We start from the raw sequence: 20,767 nt of genomic DNA, 5'->3' as shown, positions 1-20,767 counted from the left end.
ACAAACATGGCGGGTGTGGAAGACAACGGTTATGTAGAGAGGTTTAAATAAAGGAGTTTGAGTGATTAATAATCAGTATCTAACATGACGAAAAGATATTTATGCAATGTTATCCACATTATATTTAATCTGCAACAGCATTGTGAACTTTTGTAAAGATTCGTTCTGTCTTTAACTTTTAAATGCATCATTATGCAAATTGCTAACACATCAGGAGAGTTCTCCGCATGAAAGACCACGAATGGCAGATCAACATGGTACTACATTTCTTTCCGAAGCGTTAGAAAGTTAAATTAATTTGAATGTGGAGGATTTTAAATGTGACAAGATGATTGACAGGACAGTTTAAACTGTGACAGGATACACGCACAAAGCTGTCCGTTAAAGATGCAATCGTGACAAAGTAGTATGTCCCAAAGCTCTTCTGCCATGCACTCAAAATTATGTACTTTTTCTTCACAAATACAGTATACTTTTAGGGCATAGTAGGCGAATTGGACGCAGCTATAGTTATGTGGAGCGTAGACTATTTTGGAAATATGAGATTTCGCTGTCGGAGCAAGTTCAAACAATTGTCAAAAATGGAAGTGTTATTAAACTATTAGCGTTTTAAAGATCAATGTTAGGTGAGCATTGGATGATGGCTGATGTAATCTAATATCTGAATGTAAAAAAACCTTGACAGGCTTTAATATCTGAGAAGCTTTTTGCAACAGTTTCAAAAGTAGACTGAGGCCTACACCATAAACCTCACATCCTACCATCCACCTCTCACCTTCCTCCACACTTTGTCAACCTGTGAAGAAACTAAGCTCAGGTGAAAACACTATTTTAGGCAACGGGAGCTGTTGTAGCGCTTCACAGAAGAACAGACAGACATGATGATCCAACCTCCATGGTTTTGTCTACATGAAAGAGTGGGTAAGTCCCACAGAGAGTGACTGTATGTGTGAATGAGAGGCTGTGAGTATGTGTCAGTGTGTTTCGCTGCGTTTTGGGGAGGCCCTTGCGGGGGAGGATGAGAACAAAGGATTGAAATGGAGAAATAAGAGAGTGGAGTGGAGTTTAACAGTGAGATTGCCGAATCCTCCTGAGCCATTTATCTGTCCATCTGTATCGAGCTGCAGCGAGTAATAGAGAAACAAGCTATATTCACACACAGGGGACGAAGAACACACTCACACCAACACGCTTATATATAGTTACGCCACGTTTAAAAACATCCAACACATCTGGAGCGCTCTGAAGTGAGAGAGTAAAATAAGTATTCAAGATGCTGAGATTGCAACATATTTTTAGTTCAACTTCTCTAAACTAGCATGATCCATAATTTAAAAAAAAATGGAATGGAGATGGATGCATGAACACCTATGTGAACCGCACTTAATTACGGTCTTAAAAATGGCACTTTTCACGAATAGGGTAAAAACTGGTGTCCCATTTGTTTTAATTAGCAATATTAGACCAACTGGGATCCGGGGACAATTTTCCAAATAAATGTTTACAGTATAAATTAGTTTTTTATAAATGATAATACATAGCTGCCTTGTAAATTAAAGGATGGGGTCCCTTGCACATTTGGGGGGCCATGGCATCTAAAAGTTTGAAAACCCCTGCTTTAGGAGTACCTATAAACCAACACAGTGATCTGAAGAACCTATAAGCAAAATGAACATGAAGAACTTAAAAAAAAAATAGCAATTCAGAATGTTACAGCTGGCCCGTATACTGCAACATAAATAAGGCAAACAACAAATTCTTCAACCAATAAATCAATTTATTTATAAGACAAGAAAACAATTATTAAACAATCAAAAGACAACCGACGTCTGGGAGAAATAAATGTGTGTGTGGTTAATTAATGTGCACATGCTCTAGTACTAAAAATAAGTAGTATATATATATATAATTTTTGTTTTCCCTAATCAGAGAGAAAAAAGGGAGAGAGACCCCACTCTAAGGTGCATGTGTCTTTATACTGACGGCATATCGGAGGGTTAAGTACTAATTGAATGCACCTGTTGCCGAGCCAGCTTTCGCACTGTTTAGCAGAGCCAACAGGGGAAACAGGCAGGCATTACACCTCCCCCACAAAAGTGTTCCTCTAAGGACTGCAAAAATAAAAATAAAAACCAAGATTCCAACAATTATTCCTCACATCAATGGGTTCCCGCTTACTGGGATCTAGGAAAACAGGATAGAACAAGAAGAAAAGGAAAAGGGGGATACACAACACAGATTATGTGTTTAATGTCAAGGTAAAGCCCCCGGTATGTTTAATGTCAAAATGGTAAAACAAGACTCCAACTCATTATCCTCTTTACAATTTTTCATACGGTGTAAAAACACCAAAGGATTATGGTTCATATACACAACAATTGGAATGGCAGATCATCCCCGATAAACTTGTGTGATAAAAGTGTTGGATAGCCAAGAAAAGGTCAAGTGCCACCTCCTCCACAACGGAGTAAACTCACTGATGGACATTGTTTTTTTGTGTGTGTGTTTTTCAAATAACAAATTGGATGTTCTACCCCATCTTGACTTTTCAGTAAAAGAACAGCTCCAGTTTCGCTGGCATCTACAGCTAAACAAATAGCTTGAGAAAAGTCTAGTGCAACAAGCACGGGAGCACTGGCCAACGGGGCTTTGGCTCCATCAAATGCCTGTTAAGAAACAGTGGTCCACTCAAAAGGTACTTTAGTACTTATAAGACCGGTCAAGGGTGCCACATAAATGCAAAATTTGGGCAAAACCCATGATAATAACCAGCCTTTCCCAGAAACCAATGCAATTCTGTGATTTGTAGGCACTGGAAAGATAAAAAAATAGACTCAATCTAAGCTTCAACTGGACGAGCCTGTCCATTTCCCACTTTTTTGCCTAAATAGGTTACTATAGCTTTTCCAAATTCGCATTTTGCCAGACTTAAAGTTAAAGAGATCCCTGACAGGCAAGCAAATAACTGCCTTATTTGGATTAGGTGATCTGCCAAGATGAACAATACAAAACCACATCATCCAAATAAGCCTCACAGCCAGATAATCCAGACAACACCTTATTTATGAGGCGCCAGAGGGTGGTTGGAGCATTTCGAACCCTGCTATATCGGAGGGTTAAGTACTAACTGAATGCATCTGTTGCTCAGCTAGCATCTACACTGTTTAGCAGAGAACAGGCAGAACCCTATAGAACAAAGTTCTTCATAAGAGGATGTTTTTCTGCTGATCCTAACGCACTACTAAGTTTATTGCATTTCACCCACCAATGTCCAGCAGAAAGAGGTCAGCGCGCATTGACGGCAGACAAACAGACAAACACACTCACTGAAATATAAGATTCAAGTCACAACCAATCCCATCCCTCCATTAGCCGACACAGACGAGCCATTAGAAAACATCAATACCACGGTAGCCAGACAGGCCATGCGCTCTTGGTGAGGTCAGACCATCAAGCCAAGGGCGAAGGATTTGAGTTCTAGCGCTGGCGGGCAGGGAGAGTCAGCCAACCGCAAGGGGGGGATGATTTGGTTACGGTCCTGATCTGTCCAGCACAGTCGTGCCCCTGAGCAGGACACTTAACTACGACTGCTCTGGTGGCTTTCGTCTGGCACCAAAACCAACTCATAGCCTAAACTGGCTTTTTTATAACCTGCCTTGGAAGACCTTCAGGACATTCATGAAAAAAGTACTTTCATTTAGCAGCTCTTCCATTTGAAACTAAAAGCCTACATAGTAATGATGATCCTAGAATCTAGTTTCATGGTAATTTACATTTCAAGACGGTATTTACTTTTCAAAAAAATGTATTAATTCTTTAATTCAGAAAAGAGGCATTCAATTGATAAAGTGACAGTCAAATGATTTCTATTTCAAATAAATGTTGTTCTTTTGAGCTTTCTATTTCATCAAAGAATCCTGAAAGAAATGGACAATTATCAAAAATGTTTTTTTTTTTTTTTTTTTTTTGCTGCAAATCATATTAGAATGTGACACTGAAGACTGGAGTAATGATGCTGAAAATTCTGCTTTGCATAACAGAAATAAATTATATTTAAAAATACATTCAAATACAAAAGTGTTACTTTAAATTCTAATAATATTTCACAATATTACTGTTTTTACTCTATTTTTGATCGAGTAGATGCAGCCTTCTTTCAAAAACATAACCCCCCCCCCCCAAAAACTTTAATATAGTACATGAGTATGAACACAAATAAATGCGCTAAAATAATAATCATCGCATCAACTATTGATGAACTTTAACATCTGTTAGAATCTAGCACTTTTAACCTCGTGCCTCTTTAATTTGTGAAGGGAGTCAAAAAAGCACAGGAAATGATGCAGAGAAGAGGCAAGATCAGGAGATGCCACATATGCTCTACACACCACGACGAGGTATGTGTGCTAAACGCTAGGCCGTGGCTTTTATGCCACATTGATTATTGATGTTAATGGACGATAACACTCAGTCTCACCACAAGTCCATCTAAACTCCAGATGGCAGCAGTCAGTTCAACGTTCCCAACTCAACTTGATCTGTCACTGCATTCCATTCCATGAAAGTACAAGCTGATCTGGCGCTCAAAATAAAAGGCTGCTCTCTGCAGAGCCAATGGGTGGAGCTTGACATCCAGCTCCCCCTCTTTGGACATAATGGGTGGGGCTTGAAGGTCCAGCCACACCCAAAACCCAAAACCCAAAAATTAGATCCAGAGAGGGGGAGCTGGCTGTCATTTGGCTCTGCAGTGAGCACAACTTGATAAAAGTTTCACTAAACAGGGTTGGTGCAATGCAAGCCAACTTTAGAAACAAACATTTAGCCCATTTTATCTTTAATACAGAGTGCAAATAGTCATGCGAAAAGGCTGCGTTTAAAATAAGTCCCCCACCGGCGTGTTTCAGTGGCTCATTAGTTCAGCATGAAGTGTTTGGTTGGTAATGTCTTAATTTCTGAAGACCCCACGAGGGGGTTGGAGGCAAGAGGACTAATAAAATCTCGCATCCAGTGGGGGTGTTAACCATAATGAGCCCGAGCACAAAAGGGTGAATTTACCAAGACTGTGAAACGAATAAAACTTAAAGAACAGGAATAAAATAATTCAAATGAAAATGACAAGGCAAAATGAAAAAGATAATATCGGAGAAAATGTGAATTATTTCACGCCCAGGGAACAGATGGCTGAGGTAATAGGTATTGGTTAAAAAGAGCTTTCATTCCTCTCGAGGCTCAAAGGGAAATTTGTGAAACTGCAGAGCCTGTATAAATGAGCAACCCTCTTCTTATTAGATGTAAAAAGATCTTGATGCAAGTTACAATAAAAAAGGACACTAAGAAAGTCTGAAAGGAAAGGGGGGAAACAGTGAGATGAAAAAAAAAAATTACTTTCTGATCTAACTTTGTCTTCCCTGTTCTCTAGGAAAAGTGTAGTTCTGGAGAATTGTTTTGAGAATTTTCATTCGTCCACGGCATGAAGCCATGTCAGACAAACAAAAAGCTCTGAGCAAATGGCTGCACAGGATAATTGAGGCCTATCAGTCCTCAGTGTGCCATTAAAAAATAACATTCTCACTGAGAAAAGCAGCGGGAAAAATGCATGTTAAAAGAGAAGCGCAGCGAGAAACAGGGCGAGCCGACATTCCTCGAGAAATAGGTTTCTGAACATGACTAATTATTTAGCAACCATGCTTTTTTTCCCCCCTTGTTCGCCGTGAAAACGTTAAACAGCCGAAACATCCCAAACAGCTTTTTTAAACAACTTATCAGCTCTGGTATGTGTTACACATTCAGCTTTGTTTACATATTCATATTACAAAAATGTTATTCCACAAATTTTCTTTGGACGTGTCACGTGACTTAGACTTTAAACAGGACGGCACATCAAACAGACTGTACTTCCTTCAAAGCCTTTTTGAGTTTGTGTTAAATAAAATATGGTGTCTTCTCTGACTATATATATTTATTTATTTATATAGTGCAGTTCACAAGACAGAAACCACATAGAAAATCAGATTTATTTTATTTTATCATTTAAACATAAATATTATGTAAAATCAAGTGCGGTAATTAAAACAAATAAGGATATAATTCAATACTATATTCTCACATTCATGTTATTCATTTAAACTTTTCACAGTTGTTATGCTGGAAATATAATTTTGCATAAAAAATACAGTGGGTGCATTTTCAGCATTAGCTATGTATTTTTATATTTTCAAGATATAATATTAATATTTTTCATTCAATGTGAAATTTTCTTTACACTTTTTCTTTACAAAGATATATCTATTCTATTCTATCTATTCTAAAACAGTTTTCAAAACTAAGATAATATTTATAATTTTTTACATTTATGTTCATTGTTTCAACGTAGTTATGCTGGTAATATAATTTTTTATATCAAAAATAGTATTTATATTTTCATTTAACGAGTGTGTGTTTATTAAGTGTTGACGGCTTGTCATGCTGAGAGAGTGTGTCATATATTAATGTTGGAAATATCATTTTTAACAGAAAACTGAAAAATACAGTAGATACATTTTCAATACTGATATTTTTAAAGTTTTTTAAATATTTTCTAGAACTAATATTTATCTTTTTAAATAAATGCGAAATGTTCTATATAAATTCTAAAACAGTTCAATACTAAGACAACATTCTTAACTTTTCACACTTGTTTTTAATAATAAATAACTGAAAATATTGATATTTTTAGCTGTGTATTTTCATATGAAATATTTATATACTCAAATAAATGTGACATTTTATTTACAATTTTGCTTTACAATTCTAAAACGGTTTATGAGAGAAAAATAAAGCGTTCTTTCGAGACTAAAGGCCCGTTCAAACCAAGGGCGATAACTATAAAGATAACGATACAGATATAGTTCTAAAAATGGTTCTCAATATTAAAGAATAGCAGAGTTCACACCACAGCCATAACATAAACGGCACAGAGAAACGATATTGTTGAAATCACTTTCAGAACGATTTTATCCAGCTGATGAACGATAAAAACATTGGCAGCCAATCAGAATCCATCCTGCAGTAACGAGATCGAGCATTTAAAGTGACAGACAAGCAAGTGCTTAGAATAAACATAATGATATCATCCGCTGCTACAGTTATCGTTCTTTGGTGTAAACGGGCCTTAACAGTCATTTTTGCAATTTTGACTAAACTATGTTAGCCAGATAGATATTCTTGGTGACAAATCAGCAGTATATGCAACAACAGAATAGAATACATCACAGAAACCTTTGCGTTTACAAGGCATAAAAGCGGATGTAGAAGATCAATGAATATAAAGTTTCTGTGGCATGGCAGCACTGGCCTGAAGGGATGAGTGACAGCCCTGTCAACTGTCTGGAAACGCTCTCACACTGGCTCCGGGCCATTCCTATTGTTGAGCGCTGATTGGTCTCAGATTGTTGGACCCTGCTGTATATATAAATGGCAAAAAGCCAATTTACCTGAATTCCCCCTGTTATGCATCCGTACACTACGGATAAAAGCACCTGGCAGATGGCCGAATGTGGCATTCCTTCAGGAATTCCAATTCCAGTTGTGTAATGTTATTAAATAATGACAATCATCTCAGCATGAGATCATCTTTTGGAAGACAGTGGCAACCGCTGATGTACTCTCCCTTTCCCCAGGTCTTAATCAAACAGTAACGCAGAGCTATTTTAAGGTCTCCTAGAGTAGTCAGTGTTCTTCATAAACTAAGCGACGTGTCTGGCACAAAAGACCCTGTGCGGACTGTGTCCTTGTGCAGGGAAGGAACGAGAGAGACTGGAGCTGGTGACAGAGCGTTGTCAAGACGACAGATGCGGGAGCCTGAAGTGGGCCCTCAAGGCAAGGCTCGCTGGGTCTCGCTGGAACCAGGCCACAATGGGCGGCAGGTTTGTCAAAAGCCATTAGCAGTGTAGGATAAAAGGACAGGGTTGAGTGGAGGTGGAGGATACCTCTGGAAACCCTCAGGCAGTTTGGTCAGGTATATGTTTTTATTACATATACACTACTGGTCAAGCAGTTTGGGTTAGTAAGATTATTAATATTTTCTTTGGGAAAGAAACTAATACTTCTATTCAGCAATGATGTGTTGAATTTATCAAAATTGTCAAGGGTATTTTTTTTTTCATAAGATTTCCCTTTCAAATAAATCAAAGAAAAATGTGTCAGTTTCCACAAAAATATTAAGCAACACAGCTTTTTGTTGTTGATGATGATAATAATCAGAAATGTTTCTTGAGCAGCAAATCAGTATATTAGAATGATTTCTCAAGGATCACGTGACACTGAAGGCTGGAGTAATGATGCTGAAAATTAAAAAAATAAAAATAAAACGAAATAAAAACATTTTAAAATATATTAAAATTGAAATAGTTCATGATATTCCTTGTGTATATCTCAGGTAAATGCAGCCTTGGTGAGCATTAGAGACTTCTTTCACATTTTTTACTGACCCCAAAACATTTTAACAGTAGTGGAAATATAATAATATAAATGGCATTTCATAAACTTTATTTTAAAAAGTTAATCTATTAATAATATTAAAAACAGTTATATAAATTATTATTTATAACAATAATTTATATATATATATATATATATTAATTTTATAATTATTTATAAAACAGTTATATAAATAATTGTATATATATTTTTATTTATATACAATTATTTATTAAAATAATATATATTTATAAATTATATTACTAATAATATACACTTTATTTGACAGAATACAATATTTTAATATAAATATTAATATATTAAACTATTGTATGTACATATCTTTATTTCTTATATATATTTCTAATATATTGTAATATTTTTATATAATAATATATATATATTACATTTTATATGATAATATACAATACAGATTTTAATATAAATATGAATACATTATTAATAAATATTAATAACCCACTGTATGTGTTTGTGTGAATATATATATAAATAATTTTATACTAATAATAAACATTTTATAACAAATATAGACATATATATATATATAAATATATGAAACCAATTTCTAATTGGTTCTATGTATCTTAGTGACATTTGAGGACAGGATTCAGTTAATGTTGTTTGTGTGACTGCATGTTTCTGTCGATTTGACCTCTGACGGAGCACGTCCCAGCGCTGATCCCACAGACAACATGTGACCCACTTTTTGGGACGTGTGCTCGAGGAGTTTAGCAGCTCTGTCATGCCACTCCTGCCGTACAAAAAACCACACCAACATTCTTCAAGGATTGCGATTGGCTGGATCAGAATGTGTGTAAGCTGTGCATCTTCATCCTGCTGCATCACGAGCGCTCCTGAGAGGCAGTGAACACACTGCGTTTGATCGCAAAAACACAAGATGCAGAAAATATGAAGTCAACAAACAGACAAAGCACTTAGAAATCCACCAGGTTTTAATTACAACCAGTATACAAAAATAATGTGACAGGACAAAAACTGGGACTTGGAATGTACACGGTTTTGTTTCCGCTCCAAATAAACACTCCACACAAGTTTAAGTGTTTCTGTTAGTGTTAATCAGTGGAACATCTTAGTGATGCCAGAGCACCCTTTTCCCCTAAAAGAGACTAAATATCTTACACAATGAAAAAAAAAGCAGCAAGCCAAACGCAAAACAACCGAATGGCGTGGAGGTAATGCAGGGCTGCGTATCAATTAGTAATGTGTTTGCTAGTTCTCTAATTTATTTATAGTGTTCACAAGTAGCTGATGAGAGGGAACAGGCAATGAAAACACGTGGAATGGCAATTTTGCCTAATGGCTCCGAGTTGCTTTGAGACTAGAGGCAGATGCAAACTGGAGATGCCATAACCCATTTCTGTTGTCAGAAATTAAGAGTAGTGGCTGCGTAATTGTATGCCAGAAACATTGGGTTTTAACCTGGCAGTGTTCTGCCCGCTGTGGCACCATTTTCAGAGAGGATTAGTGCCCTAGTGCTTCCCACTTCATCTGGAGTCTTTCAGGGTTATAAAGCCCCATGACCAGTGAGGAACGGAGGAAACTAATATGAATCTTCATAATGTCTTTTACTGAACAGGATAATACTGGTGTATGTCAGCGTAATAGTTTCTCATGTTGCTTTTAACTGCGGAGAATAAATCCTGGATGGACACAGTGTGTGCGGGGTGATTTTAGGGCGAATCTCACAAAGAAAACTAAAAAACATGCCTGGTTCATATTTCAGCCCAACATCAACAGGAAATAAAAAGGAAATAAGAAAAAATGATATGATTTTTAGCATTGTACCATTATTTTCATGAAAATTATGCAATATAATCATTGAAATACTGGATACTGGAAACAAAAAATACAAAAATAACTCAAATGTAAACTCTTTACAGCATTGAGTTAATTTTGTAGTGATGTATTTTTATTTTGAATAAATATTTTAAAATGTAAATATTCAGATTAATAAAATATAATAAAATTAAGATCATTAGTCACAATAAAATAGTGCACATTTTAACTTTTAAAATTTCATATTTCAGCCCAATACAACAAGGAATTTATTTAGCTATTTATAGGAAAATTATGTTTTTTTGTTGCATTGTTTAGTTATTTTCATAAAGTATGCATATTTTCTTTGCCATGTATAACATTTATTAACATGACAAAATTAACTCAACTAAAATGTAAAATATTTTCACCATTAAAGCATTTACGTTTTAACTGAGATCATTTTGAAGTGATTTTTTATTTAATATTTCAAATTAATATTTTTAAAATTCAAATATTCGGATGAAATTAAGATTGTTACAGTCATGAAAACGATGCACGTTTGACCAATGAATTTCCATGACTTAAGATTTCATTTCAAAAAGGGGGAAAAATTAATTATATTTTGCTATGAATAGGACCATTATGACTTTTAGTGTTGTACCATTATTTTCATAACAATTATGCATATTTTCTATGCCACAATCATTCAAATATTGAAAAAAAAATACATTTATTCAAAATATACAATAAAAATACATTACAAAATCAACTCAACTAAAATTTTAACTATTTACACTATTTAAAACATTTACGTTTTACTCATGTTAATTTAGAAGTGATATATTTTTATATATATATTTTGAATAAATACTTAAAACATTTAAACAATATTCAGATTAAATAAAATAAATCTAATAAAATGAATATTCTTAAAGTCATTAAATAATTATGCACTTTTCTAGGCCTGGAAATCACACTTTGAAAAGGTCCTTAGGTTCTTCAAGACCGTTGGAACAACTGTCTTTAAACAAAATGTAATTTATTATTTCTTTCCTCTGAGTCACGGGTGTCATATGACCAGGACATGTGCGTGAGATCCACCCGCTACAGTCGAGTGAGTGTGTGTGTTTATCTAGTGTTGACCTCTTGTCATGCAGAGAGTGTGTGTCATGTCATTGAGGGCTGAGAGAGCAAAAAGTTGTCAGTGCAAAAAGTTTATATGCGAACGTCAATCCCTACCGTACTTCAGCACAGGCCGCGAGCCAGTTACTAACTAACTAGTGTGCGTCGGGGAGGCTACATCTGCTGAACTCGCAGTATTCACGCCTGTCGAAATCACCGGACTCAAGGCAGCTGAGGTTATTCTCATCTACTCTGGGATATTAAACTACTTCTGCTTTTATATTTGGTGTTGGCCATAACTGACCTCTACATCTGTTATTTACAGTACTGATAAATAACACTTTTCTCTCACTGGATTTCTTGATGATAAATACATACATATACAGTATATAGATATCTCACACACAGGACACGTCACGTCATAATACACACCATCAAAACCTCACAGGATAACACTGGTTTTCCATCCATAGTATATAACAAACTGAACAAACAAAAAGAAGAGAGTATAGATCGTTCTCACAAGTATTGACAAAGATTGGTTGTAGTACAGCAGTTACGTGATGTGATATGAAACTGTGGACAGCTGCAGTTTTTACACAAAAGAAACAGGAAGTCTGACGCCAGGCAACAGCGTTCAGTCCAAGTGTTCTTCATACACATAGTGTCACAACCTGACAGCACAACACAACATTCAGAGTGAATGAATAACAAGTGTAAATCAGCTCGGGATGGCATCCACAGCTGATGAGTTAATAATGACTTGCACCATAATGTGGAGCAATTAAGGATCATCACGTGGGGGCAATTTGCCGTTGCTCAGGCAGTCTTGTTTTTCTTCTTTCCTTAATATTGTTGATTGATTGCAGTCTTTAAATCTAGCATTAATTTACAATATACAGGGATTTCAACATCGCATGAATTGTGGCAAGCCTCCAACCTTAAAAACACATCCCAGAAGGCACTTACATCAACATATCAAAACATACTGTTTTGTTTTATTATATTGAGAACACGTGGATGGTATCTTTCATCTCTAAACATTACCAGATAACCAGGCGAAGTCCAGGTCATATTTCAGTCCAAAATCAGACATCAACGAAATTACAGAAATATATAATGTCTACTTTGCATTATGGCATTATATTCGTCACAATTAAACTGATGCTTCCATACATTTACATTACCATAATATATCTCAATATCTTTTTGATATAAATTGTGATGAACTATTACATGTGTGAATGTATGCATATATGTTACTTAATTGTCTTTATGTAAATTAAAGTTACTTTAGATTCTGCAGTAAAATATGACCCAGACATATTCTTGACAGATTTTGTGAGATTTCCCCAATTATATCAATAATTAATCGCTATGTAGCCTTGGGATTGTGCAAATGAGAACATGGCATCACATCTAACCCTTAATACTAATATTCTATAGTAACATTCAGAAAAGTTCAACCAAAGATTCTATTAAAACACGAATACTAAGAGTTGATAAAACTTGATTTGGCAACATTGCTCTTTTAGTATTCTCAAGTCTCGAATAGCATTTGTCAAGTCAAATGTTCACAACCGTCGTCAGTAGATCACAAGACATCACAGGCCTCTCTGAATGCATGAATCTGCCAGACATTGATTCCAATTTCATAACTAAACAGGTAAAGTTAATACATTTACTACTGCAAACAACACACTATTGACTGACGCATTAAGCTCCCCTTTTCTTCTTTTTTCCGTCAACATTTTTTCAAGGCCTTAGCAGCTCTCAGAAAAGTAGCTTTCCCATCCTTATTTTTCAGTGCAGTGATGCAACTTGAAGAGCTTTAGGGAGGGGAAAAAAATTAACAGCCTTGCAAATCTGCAGCGTGGGTGAACATTGTAGGCTATGGCTAGAGTAACTACTGTCTTTACAGTCGCAGGGTCCAGATAGTATAATCTCCAAATTACTCATGCTATATCAGCTATGCTGGATACAGAGTTCTTTATGGGTTGTGTCGCATTGGTGAGTGTGTTGCTCCTTTGTCATTATCGCTCTAACCTCCCTCCACCGAAGGCTCGATGCTGTGAAACCAAGGATGAATGAGTCACGGCTCAAGTAATTCAGAGCACTGCCAAAGCATCCATACAAGCTGCATGATATTATGCAAAACACGCATTCGCCGACACCCGGAGACAAATGGATCCACATCTGGACTCACTGTTACGGTTACAAACACATAGTTAACAAAATGTCTGAAATGTTTTCTTTTGTCATTTAAAAAAAAAGTCGGCTTATGCGTGAGGCATTAAAACAAACCATTGACCCGCTCTAGAGGGATGCGGTAAAGTGAGTGTCCTAATCTCGCTGCTGAACATACGGTGAGAGCGCCTTGTCCCTTGACCTTTTTTCACAGCTGGCAGCTTTTCAAGACCGTGGACTCCGCTGAACCTGGCAACATATGCCGGCTGGCTTAACGGTCCCTGCTGGGGTCCATCCGCGCTTCGCTGTCCAAATAATCCCACACTCAAAAGGCACATCAGTTGCGTTTCTCTCAAGGCCCCGCCTTCCCCACAGATCTATGATGTGCATTAATCTACTTAATCTGTTGTAGTGAAGTTAAAAGACAAAAACAACAGTGCAAGCCTATTTCCTCCTGGAAGGATTCGTGCTAATGCGAGAGGCTGAAGTCATGCTGAAGTGCTCCAGTCTGCAGTTTTTAGATGTAGCATTCTATGGTTTTGATATAACTGGATTAATCGAGGGGCGGGGGGGGTGGATGGGGAACATGCATCAGCCCAAAATGCACACGGCTAATGCACAACACTCTGCATTAAACATGGCCTGGAACAAACTGCAGATGCTGACCGGAGAGTCCGAAGAGGAAAAAAAACAAAACACCATTACGCCTCTGCCGAGAACTTGAGTGAATCAGAAAATTCCTTTAGCGTAACAAGACATCCGATTAATGAACAAGAACTAAAAAGTTGTGGGGGAAAGTTAAAAGCGTTCACTGCTGGAGTTGATCGGCGGCACAGATGAATGACCCAGATGCTGGAGCGAACGTTGCGTTGTCTGTTTTCTGTTTAGCTAACAAAACATCCAGCTGTTCTCGAAGACGACATTCTCTGTGATTGATAAAAGAAGCCGTATACAACCTGGCGAGAGCGGCCTTAGCTTCTGGGTCACAGATGCTGAGCCACTCGTGCAATGTAGCATTGAAAACCCTGTATGGGCAATCACAAGGCTTTCTATTCACTTCAAAGGGCCTACTTGACTATTGTGCTCATGGGTGTGAATGAACCACAGAAGGATGGATTCTGACTAGAATGGGCGTTAACAACAGGTTACAGTTACATGACAATCAAATCACTTATGATATCTCTTAAAAGTACGCATCGTGAGGCAGGCAAAATTAATGTGTTTTCTGCTTGATAATGAGTGTTTTCATCCACAGATGTGACATTAACCATTCTGCTTCCACTCCTCAGATGGCACGTTTCCGTCTTTGTTTTAAAAGGTCAAGTAAATATCAGTCAGGTGTATTATCTGCTTCTTCTAGACATAGATGGCAGTCCGGGAGATGATTGAGCCATCTCGTTGAGACTCCATGTCGTCATCCAGGTAAGGAGCACACTCGTCCTCGTGCCGGTGGATTTGGTAGCTGGGCGGCAGTACGCTGAAACGGTCGTACCTTTCGTCCTCTTCCTCTTCCTCCAAGCTGTCGTTCAGGGCGTCGAACTTCCGTCGCACCGCTTCATTCAGCTCGCCGCTCAGAAGGATGTCATGGGCGGTTGGCGGGCTGGTTGTCATGTGAGGGAACTCATTGCATTTCTCTGTCAGGGCTCCCGGCTCGCTTTCGCGGTATGTGTAGATCGGGCCATTGTTGTTGGCCCCTGTGCCGTTCTTGCTGGCCTTCTTGCCTCCAAAAAGACGGGTTTTGTTGCCGTAAGCGCCCTGCTCGCCGTCGCCCGAATATCCATGCTGTTGGCGACGACTTCGCATCACTAACACGGTGACCAACGCGCCGACCAAAACGAGGGCCAAGAAGCTGCCCAGGATAGCTCCGGCCACCATGCCTGCACTGGAGGGGTCTTCAGTCGACTCTGCAGAGGAGGGGAGGGGCACAAAAGAGGGAGTTGCTGCTTGGTGGTGGGAGCTATTCTTCACCATACATGGTGGTGGTGTACGATTTGGTTCAGTTTAGCCTGTGAAATGGTTTTTGGCTGCCCCCAGTTCCCAGCTACAAGTCCTATGGTGTGAGCCAAGTTTGCCGGATCCGCTCTCGGTTCTCGATTCAAGAAAACAACACAAACGTCCGTTCCTTCTACGCTCGGGAGCTGACCAGGTGAAATTACACTACACATATAGAGAGCAAGAAAGAGAAACACACAGATGGAGAAGGGATGTAAAGATTATGTCACAGTATGGTCATGCAAAGATGAAGAATCGCAAGTTATGCCGGGAACGCAGTCTTCCAGCTAACGTCAGCTAATTGGTCAGATTGTGCATTCCCACCAAATTCCCGGGAATGTGTCCAAGTCACAAACACTAAAGGAACACCTGCTTCAGGAAGGATTAGCCCCATTTCATGCTGCAACCCACAGGGCCTGCATGGAATGTGCTGCTGAGGCAGCGTGCTCAATACAAGAAGTGATGTCTATATTCATTATATATAAATATATATATAGAGAGAGATATATATAGATATATATAGATAGTGGTGAAGTCAAGAGTTATTATATTTACAGTCTGATTTAATCAAAAGTTTTCTGACTGAGCCTGTCTGTGCAACTTATAGAACAGTCATTTGCAAGGCCACTGCATTGATTTTGGTTACATTACTGCATTACACTGGTCAATAATTTAAAAACGCTGGTCATACAGCTAACCTTATAAATATGCAAAGCAAGAGAATTAGGAAAAAGTGCATGAGTTTGAGGTTTTGTAAGAAGCTAAAATGGATTAAAAGTTCACTGATTATAAAATAAAACAAAAACAGCTAGATTTGTACCTTTTCTGAGTTTTTCTTGTCTGTGCAAAGCTCTTTGATACACTGCTAAAGTGTTGTAGGTGCCAAGGTATTGCTAAGTGGTCTCTTAAATTGCTTTGTAATACAACAGGACACAAGATGCACAATTTGTGATATCATGTCCATAGAGTATTTTAATAATCATTCAAAAAGACTCAAGAAATGCTATTTTGAATCATAATAGAAAGCATTGTTTTACATATTATATTTATTGATCAAGTTATATGGTTGCAATGTTGTTTAAATAATAATAATAAAACGCTAATTCGTCCAGGCAGAAAACACCACTACTGTGTATTGTTAGAAGAATTACAACAGTTAGGCTATTCTGCGGTGGATTTGTTTCAAACTAGCGGAGCAAAGATATGATATGCAAGTTACTCAATATTAACTTGCTGTTTATTGTATAAACGCAATTTGCCTGTCTGCAGTTTGTGCCGTTGGTCAGAATATAATTATGAGGGTCAGAGTAACAGTGACCCTAGCCTTAGCAAACAGCGCTACTGAAATAAACTGAAGCTTTCTAGGTTGTTTAAAGCGTAACTCTCGTCAAAATGCAACCTAGGGTCTTTTTGTGAATCTACCCGAGGAAAACTTTAGTTTAAAAGCATAATTAGGATGGAAACGTCACTTTTAAGATTGACCGTATTTTCGTTTTCGGTCAAATTGCATTTTGAATGGGAGTGCTAGGGGACAGACTATGATAGCATCAAAATCGCTATTTTTAAAACACTAAGAAGGCTCGACACAACATGAAACTTTGCTTGAAGTATCACCAGGGGCTCTAACAACAGCTACAGTGAGTTGTTCAAAACCTTTCTTTTTAGTAAACTCTGTGTACACAAACAATGTTCTCAATGCTCGAGTTCATGTGTAGAGCCCCTGGTGACACTTCAAGCAAAGTTTCATGTTGTGTCGAGCCTTCTTAGTGTTTTAAAAATAGCGATTTTAATGCTATCATATTCGTGCCCCTAGCACTCCCATTCAAAAGGAAATTTGACCGAAAACGAAAATACGGTCAATCTTAAAAGTGGCGTTTCCATCCTAATTATGCTTTTAAACGAAAGTTTGCCTCGGGAAGATTCACAAAAAGACCCTAGGTTGCATTTTGGTAAGAGTTACGCTTTAATTCAAAGGCAAAATAGCATGCAAACTTATGCTTTGCTCTCAGTCAAGCAATCACCAATTCCACCTCCTGCGATTTCCCCTGTTACCATGACAATTTGAGTGATTATAGATTAAGTCTACTAGAAACAAGTCAAGAGGCTTTTCCCAAAAAATCATGCAGTCTCTGCTCATTTGCACAACGGTCTCTGGAACTACTGAGAAAGACTGAACAGTAAGCAACTGATGAAAAAATATGTGCGAAAATGTACACGCGTACATTAAATTTCTTCCCACACAATTTGTAAACGACTTAATATCCATGCAATATAACAAGCATATAGCCGCTCCCTCTCCCACACAACTTTTTTTTCCTTTTCGTTTGCTCCTCCGCTGGTTTGATTTATCCCGGTAGACAGAGAGGTGCTAAAAGAGCTCTTTCTTAGGATACCCTGCTCCGTTTCGCCGTGCCTCTCAGTCCACCGCCATTAAAGTCTCTTCAAGCTCCGCTGCTACTGAGAACGGGCTTGTATGTGGGACTAAGACAGACATACACACAACTACACAACCGGCTAACATCCCCAATCTCTCTTAACCTCACTCTCCTGACACTATCTCTGCCAGATGCCACAGCTCAGGATCCATTATTCATCGGTCTGGGAGACAGTATCCGTGAATCCTACGGTCGACATCAGGCTCTAAGACTGAGACAAAAGACAAAGGTGGGTTGCGGAAAGATATGGCACCGCTTCACCATGATTCTGAGTACGACCGAACAACTGACTTGTTACATCTTGACTGCTCTTATTCTAAGGTAAAAAAAAGAGCAGTACACTCTGGATATTTAAAATTTTAACAACCCTGCATCTTTAATAGGCCATAGTGTGAGGGCTTATCCTTTCTTTGATTAAATTCAAGATATCGTCATTGAAATTATGGCACTTGGCCAGCAAAGAAGTCTCACAGTATTGATCTACTCCAGGGCTAATACAACATTAAGCCGGCAAATTTACTAGCACAACTCTTTATGAGTGTTATTGAAAAAACATTGAGTTCCTACAACCCACATTGAGAGCGAACCTTTAGAGAGTTGTGGAAGCTGTTAAAGGTCATTATTGTCTAAGAATGTTGATGGGCTCGAGGACAAAGCACCTCTTCAGCCCTCATGACCTTTAACTTGTCCGCTACGCTCCTCAAGTGCCATAACTACAGCGCATTATTATTCCACCGCACTCTGTTAATGGCATGCTACAAAACTCTTCGACATTAAAGTAAATTTTCCTGAATGCATACATAGCTGGAATCTGTTGCTTGGTAGCACACGTACTTGCATTAATGTACTAATAATGTAAAAGAGCTAAAATAATGATGACAACTTCTGAGGGACTTTATTAACACGTATATAAAGAGCAACAGTGCCTGCACACATTTTTAGCGGGGTTGATTCCGGAAGTATTTTTTACATACATTTTTCTCATAGGGATTAAAAAAAAGAAGTCTTCAATAAGGGGTTTTACAACATGTACCAAACCAACCAGTTACGGGGTGAATTACAACATTACAAAAATGTATTTGAAGCAAAAAAAGTGTTTGAAAATCGGACAAAAAGACAAAGGTACAAGACTGTGTACATAACAGCTTTAATGAAGGAAAAAACTATAATCCCCATGAAGCATTGCAATCAAATAAAAACGATGGAGAACTTGATTTAAAGACGTTGATTATATATAAAGAAACAATATATTTTACATTTATTCCTAAATATGCATATGCATTAAGCAGTTTGAGAGCACAGGGAGTCTGACTTGAGTACATACAGTAATTCATGTTGCTTTATGGAAGTGGGCGTTTACTGCTGAGATCTTTTGCTGTGATTTGCTTTGGGTAATGTAGTTTTTCCACCAGGAATCCTACTGTTAAATGAGATTCTTTAAAAAAATAGGTTGCACTAATATAAACTGATGGCCTCAACAAAAGCATATACAATCAATTTACAACCTAGGAGCTCACAGTAAAACTGTCTTTAAAAGTTTATAAGTTATCAAAAATCAATCAGAAAATTAACCTGATTGTTGCACTTCATCCGAATGTTGGACAGTGTTTGCATACGCAAGTTCTCCACATTGCGTCATCAGTTTCCCGCTAGAGTTAATCAACTCACGCTAATTTCAACACAACAAGACGACACCTTTCCCAAGGCACAAGAATACGCTAAGTAAAATTATAGCATTTAGGGTGGTAATTTATGTAATTATTCATGTTTTTCTAAACTATAGGTTGTAGTTAGAGACCACTAGGCACTCTACAAACTGATTGCTAGCAGAGCTCTATACCGAGAAGTCACAAAGGCATCCGCTTTTCACTCGACTATAAATTCCCATTTATAAAAATAACACAACTACCACCACCCCAGGTAGAACTACAAACGCTATGGAAGCAATCAATCACACAGAAAAACACCGTACCCAAAGCGATCCGCACATGTACCGCGTGAGTGCAATCATTATATTCTAATTTATTTCTACTAAAATATACAGGTTTTTTGGCAGTATAGGAAAGAGATGATAGATGAAACAAACACAGACAGATCGCATTTCCTCTGACTGTAAATGATAGGCTCAAATCTCAGCCATGGCCTGCGGTGGCCCCTCCTTTCCGGAGTCTCACACGTCCTGTATTGATTTATTGGAGAACTCAAGGCACATACATTCAGCTTACACCAACCTCTCCTGCTGTCCTCCTAAAGCCCGGGCTAACTGACAGGTGACGCGCTGACCACTAATGGTGCTGCCAAAAGTGATATGGGAAAGCGTCCTAAGGGCTGACTGACCAAAGAGTTGAATTCACACAAGTTAATTACTTGGAAAAACACTAGAAGGCCCGGTTTTGAGATGCACATATCTGATAATTGAGTGCACATATGACTAGGTCATGTGCAACGCTTGTTAGAAAGTGCTAAATCCAACCGATTTCAAATGTATAATTGGGCTCTGAGCAGATCCTAATAGCCCTATTGTCAGAGACACTCGTTTCCGTGCTAGAACACACACACACGTTCACGGGGTTGACGGCTTAAAGAGCGGTAGAGCTTCTCTGGAGGAGGGTGGTATTTCTGACATGCATGTTTCTCAATTTCGATCTGTGGCAGGCAATAATCCCAGGGTGCCTATCTTGATTTCTTTTGTCCTGCTAAAGTCACCATGTGCACTGTACATCAAAGACCCGGGCGTAAGCATGGCTGAGTGGATTACAACATCAGGATAAAAA

At 38.0% G+C, this 20,767-nt stretch overlaps 1 protein-coding gene across 3 annotated transcripts in view; it reads right to left on the bottom strand.

Moving 5' to 3' along the window:
* pvrl2l (PVR cell adhesion molecule related 2 like) overlaps positions 1–20,767 on the bottom strand; it is a 145,774-nt gene that overhangs the window by 47,147 nt on the left and 77,860 nt on the right. The window contains exon 7 of one of the 3 annotated variants that reach the window (XM_082186233.1): positions 9,414–15,470. The exons of the other annotated variants lie outside the window; for them this stretch is intronic. Within the exon in view, the coding sequence (XP_082042359.1) occupies positions 14,923–15,470 (548 nt within the window). The 3' untranslated portion in view covers positions 9,414–14,922. Of the gene's footprint in view, positions 1–9,413; positions 15,471–20,767 lie in introns of those variants that run through there. 3 annotated transcript variants of the gene reach the window in all.

This window comes from Leuciscus leuciscus (assembly GCF_965113295.1).
Source record: "Leuciscus leuciscus genome assembly, chromosome: 12".
Taxonomy (NCBI): domain Eukaryota; kingdom Metazoa; phylum Chordata; class Actinopteri; order Cypriniformes; family Leuciscidae; genus Leuciscus; species Leuciscus leuciscus.
Note: the sequence above shows the minus strand (reverse complement) of the source record. Positions and strands in the feature narration are given on the sequence as shown.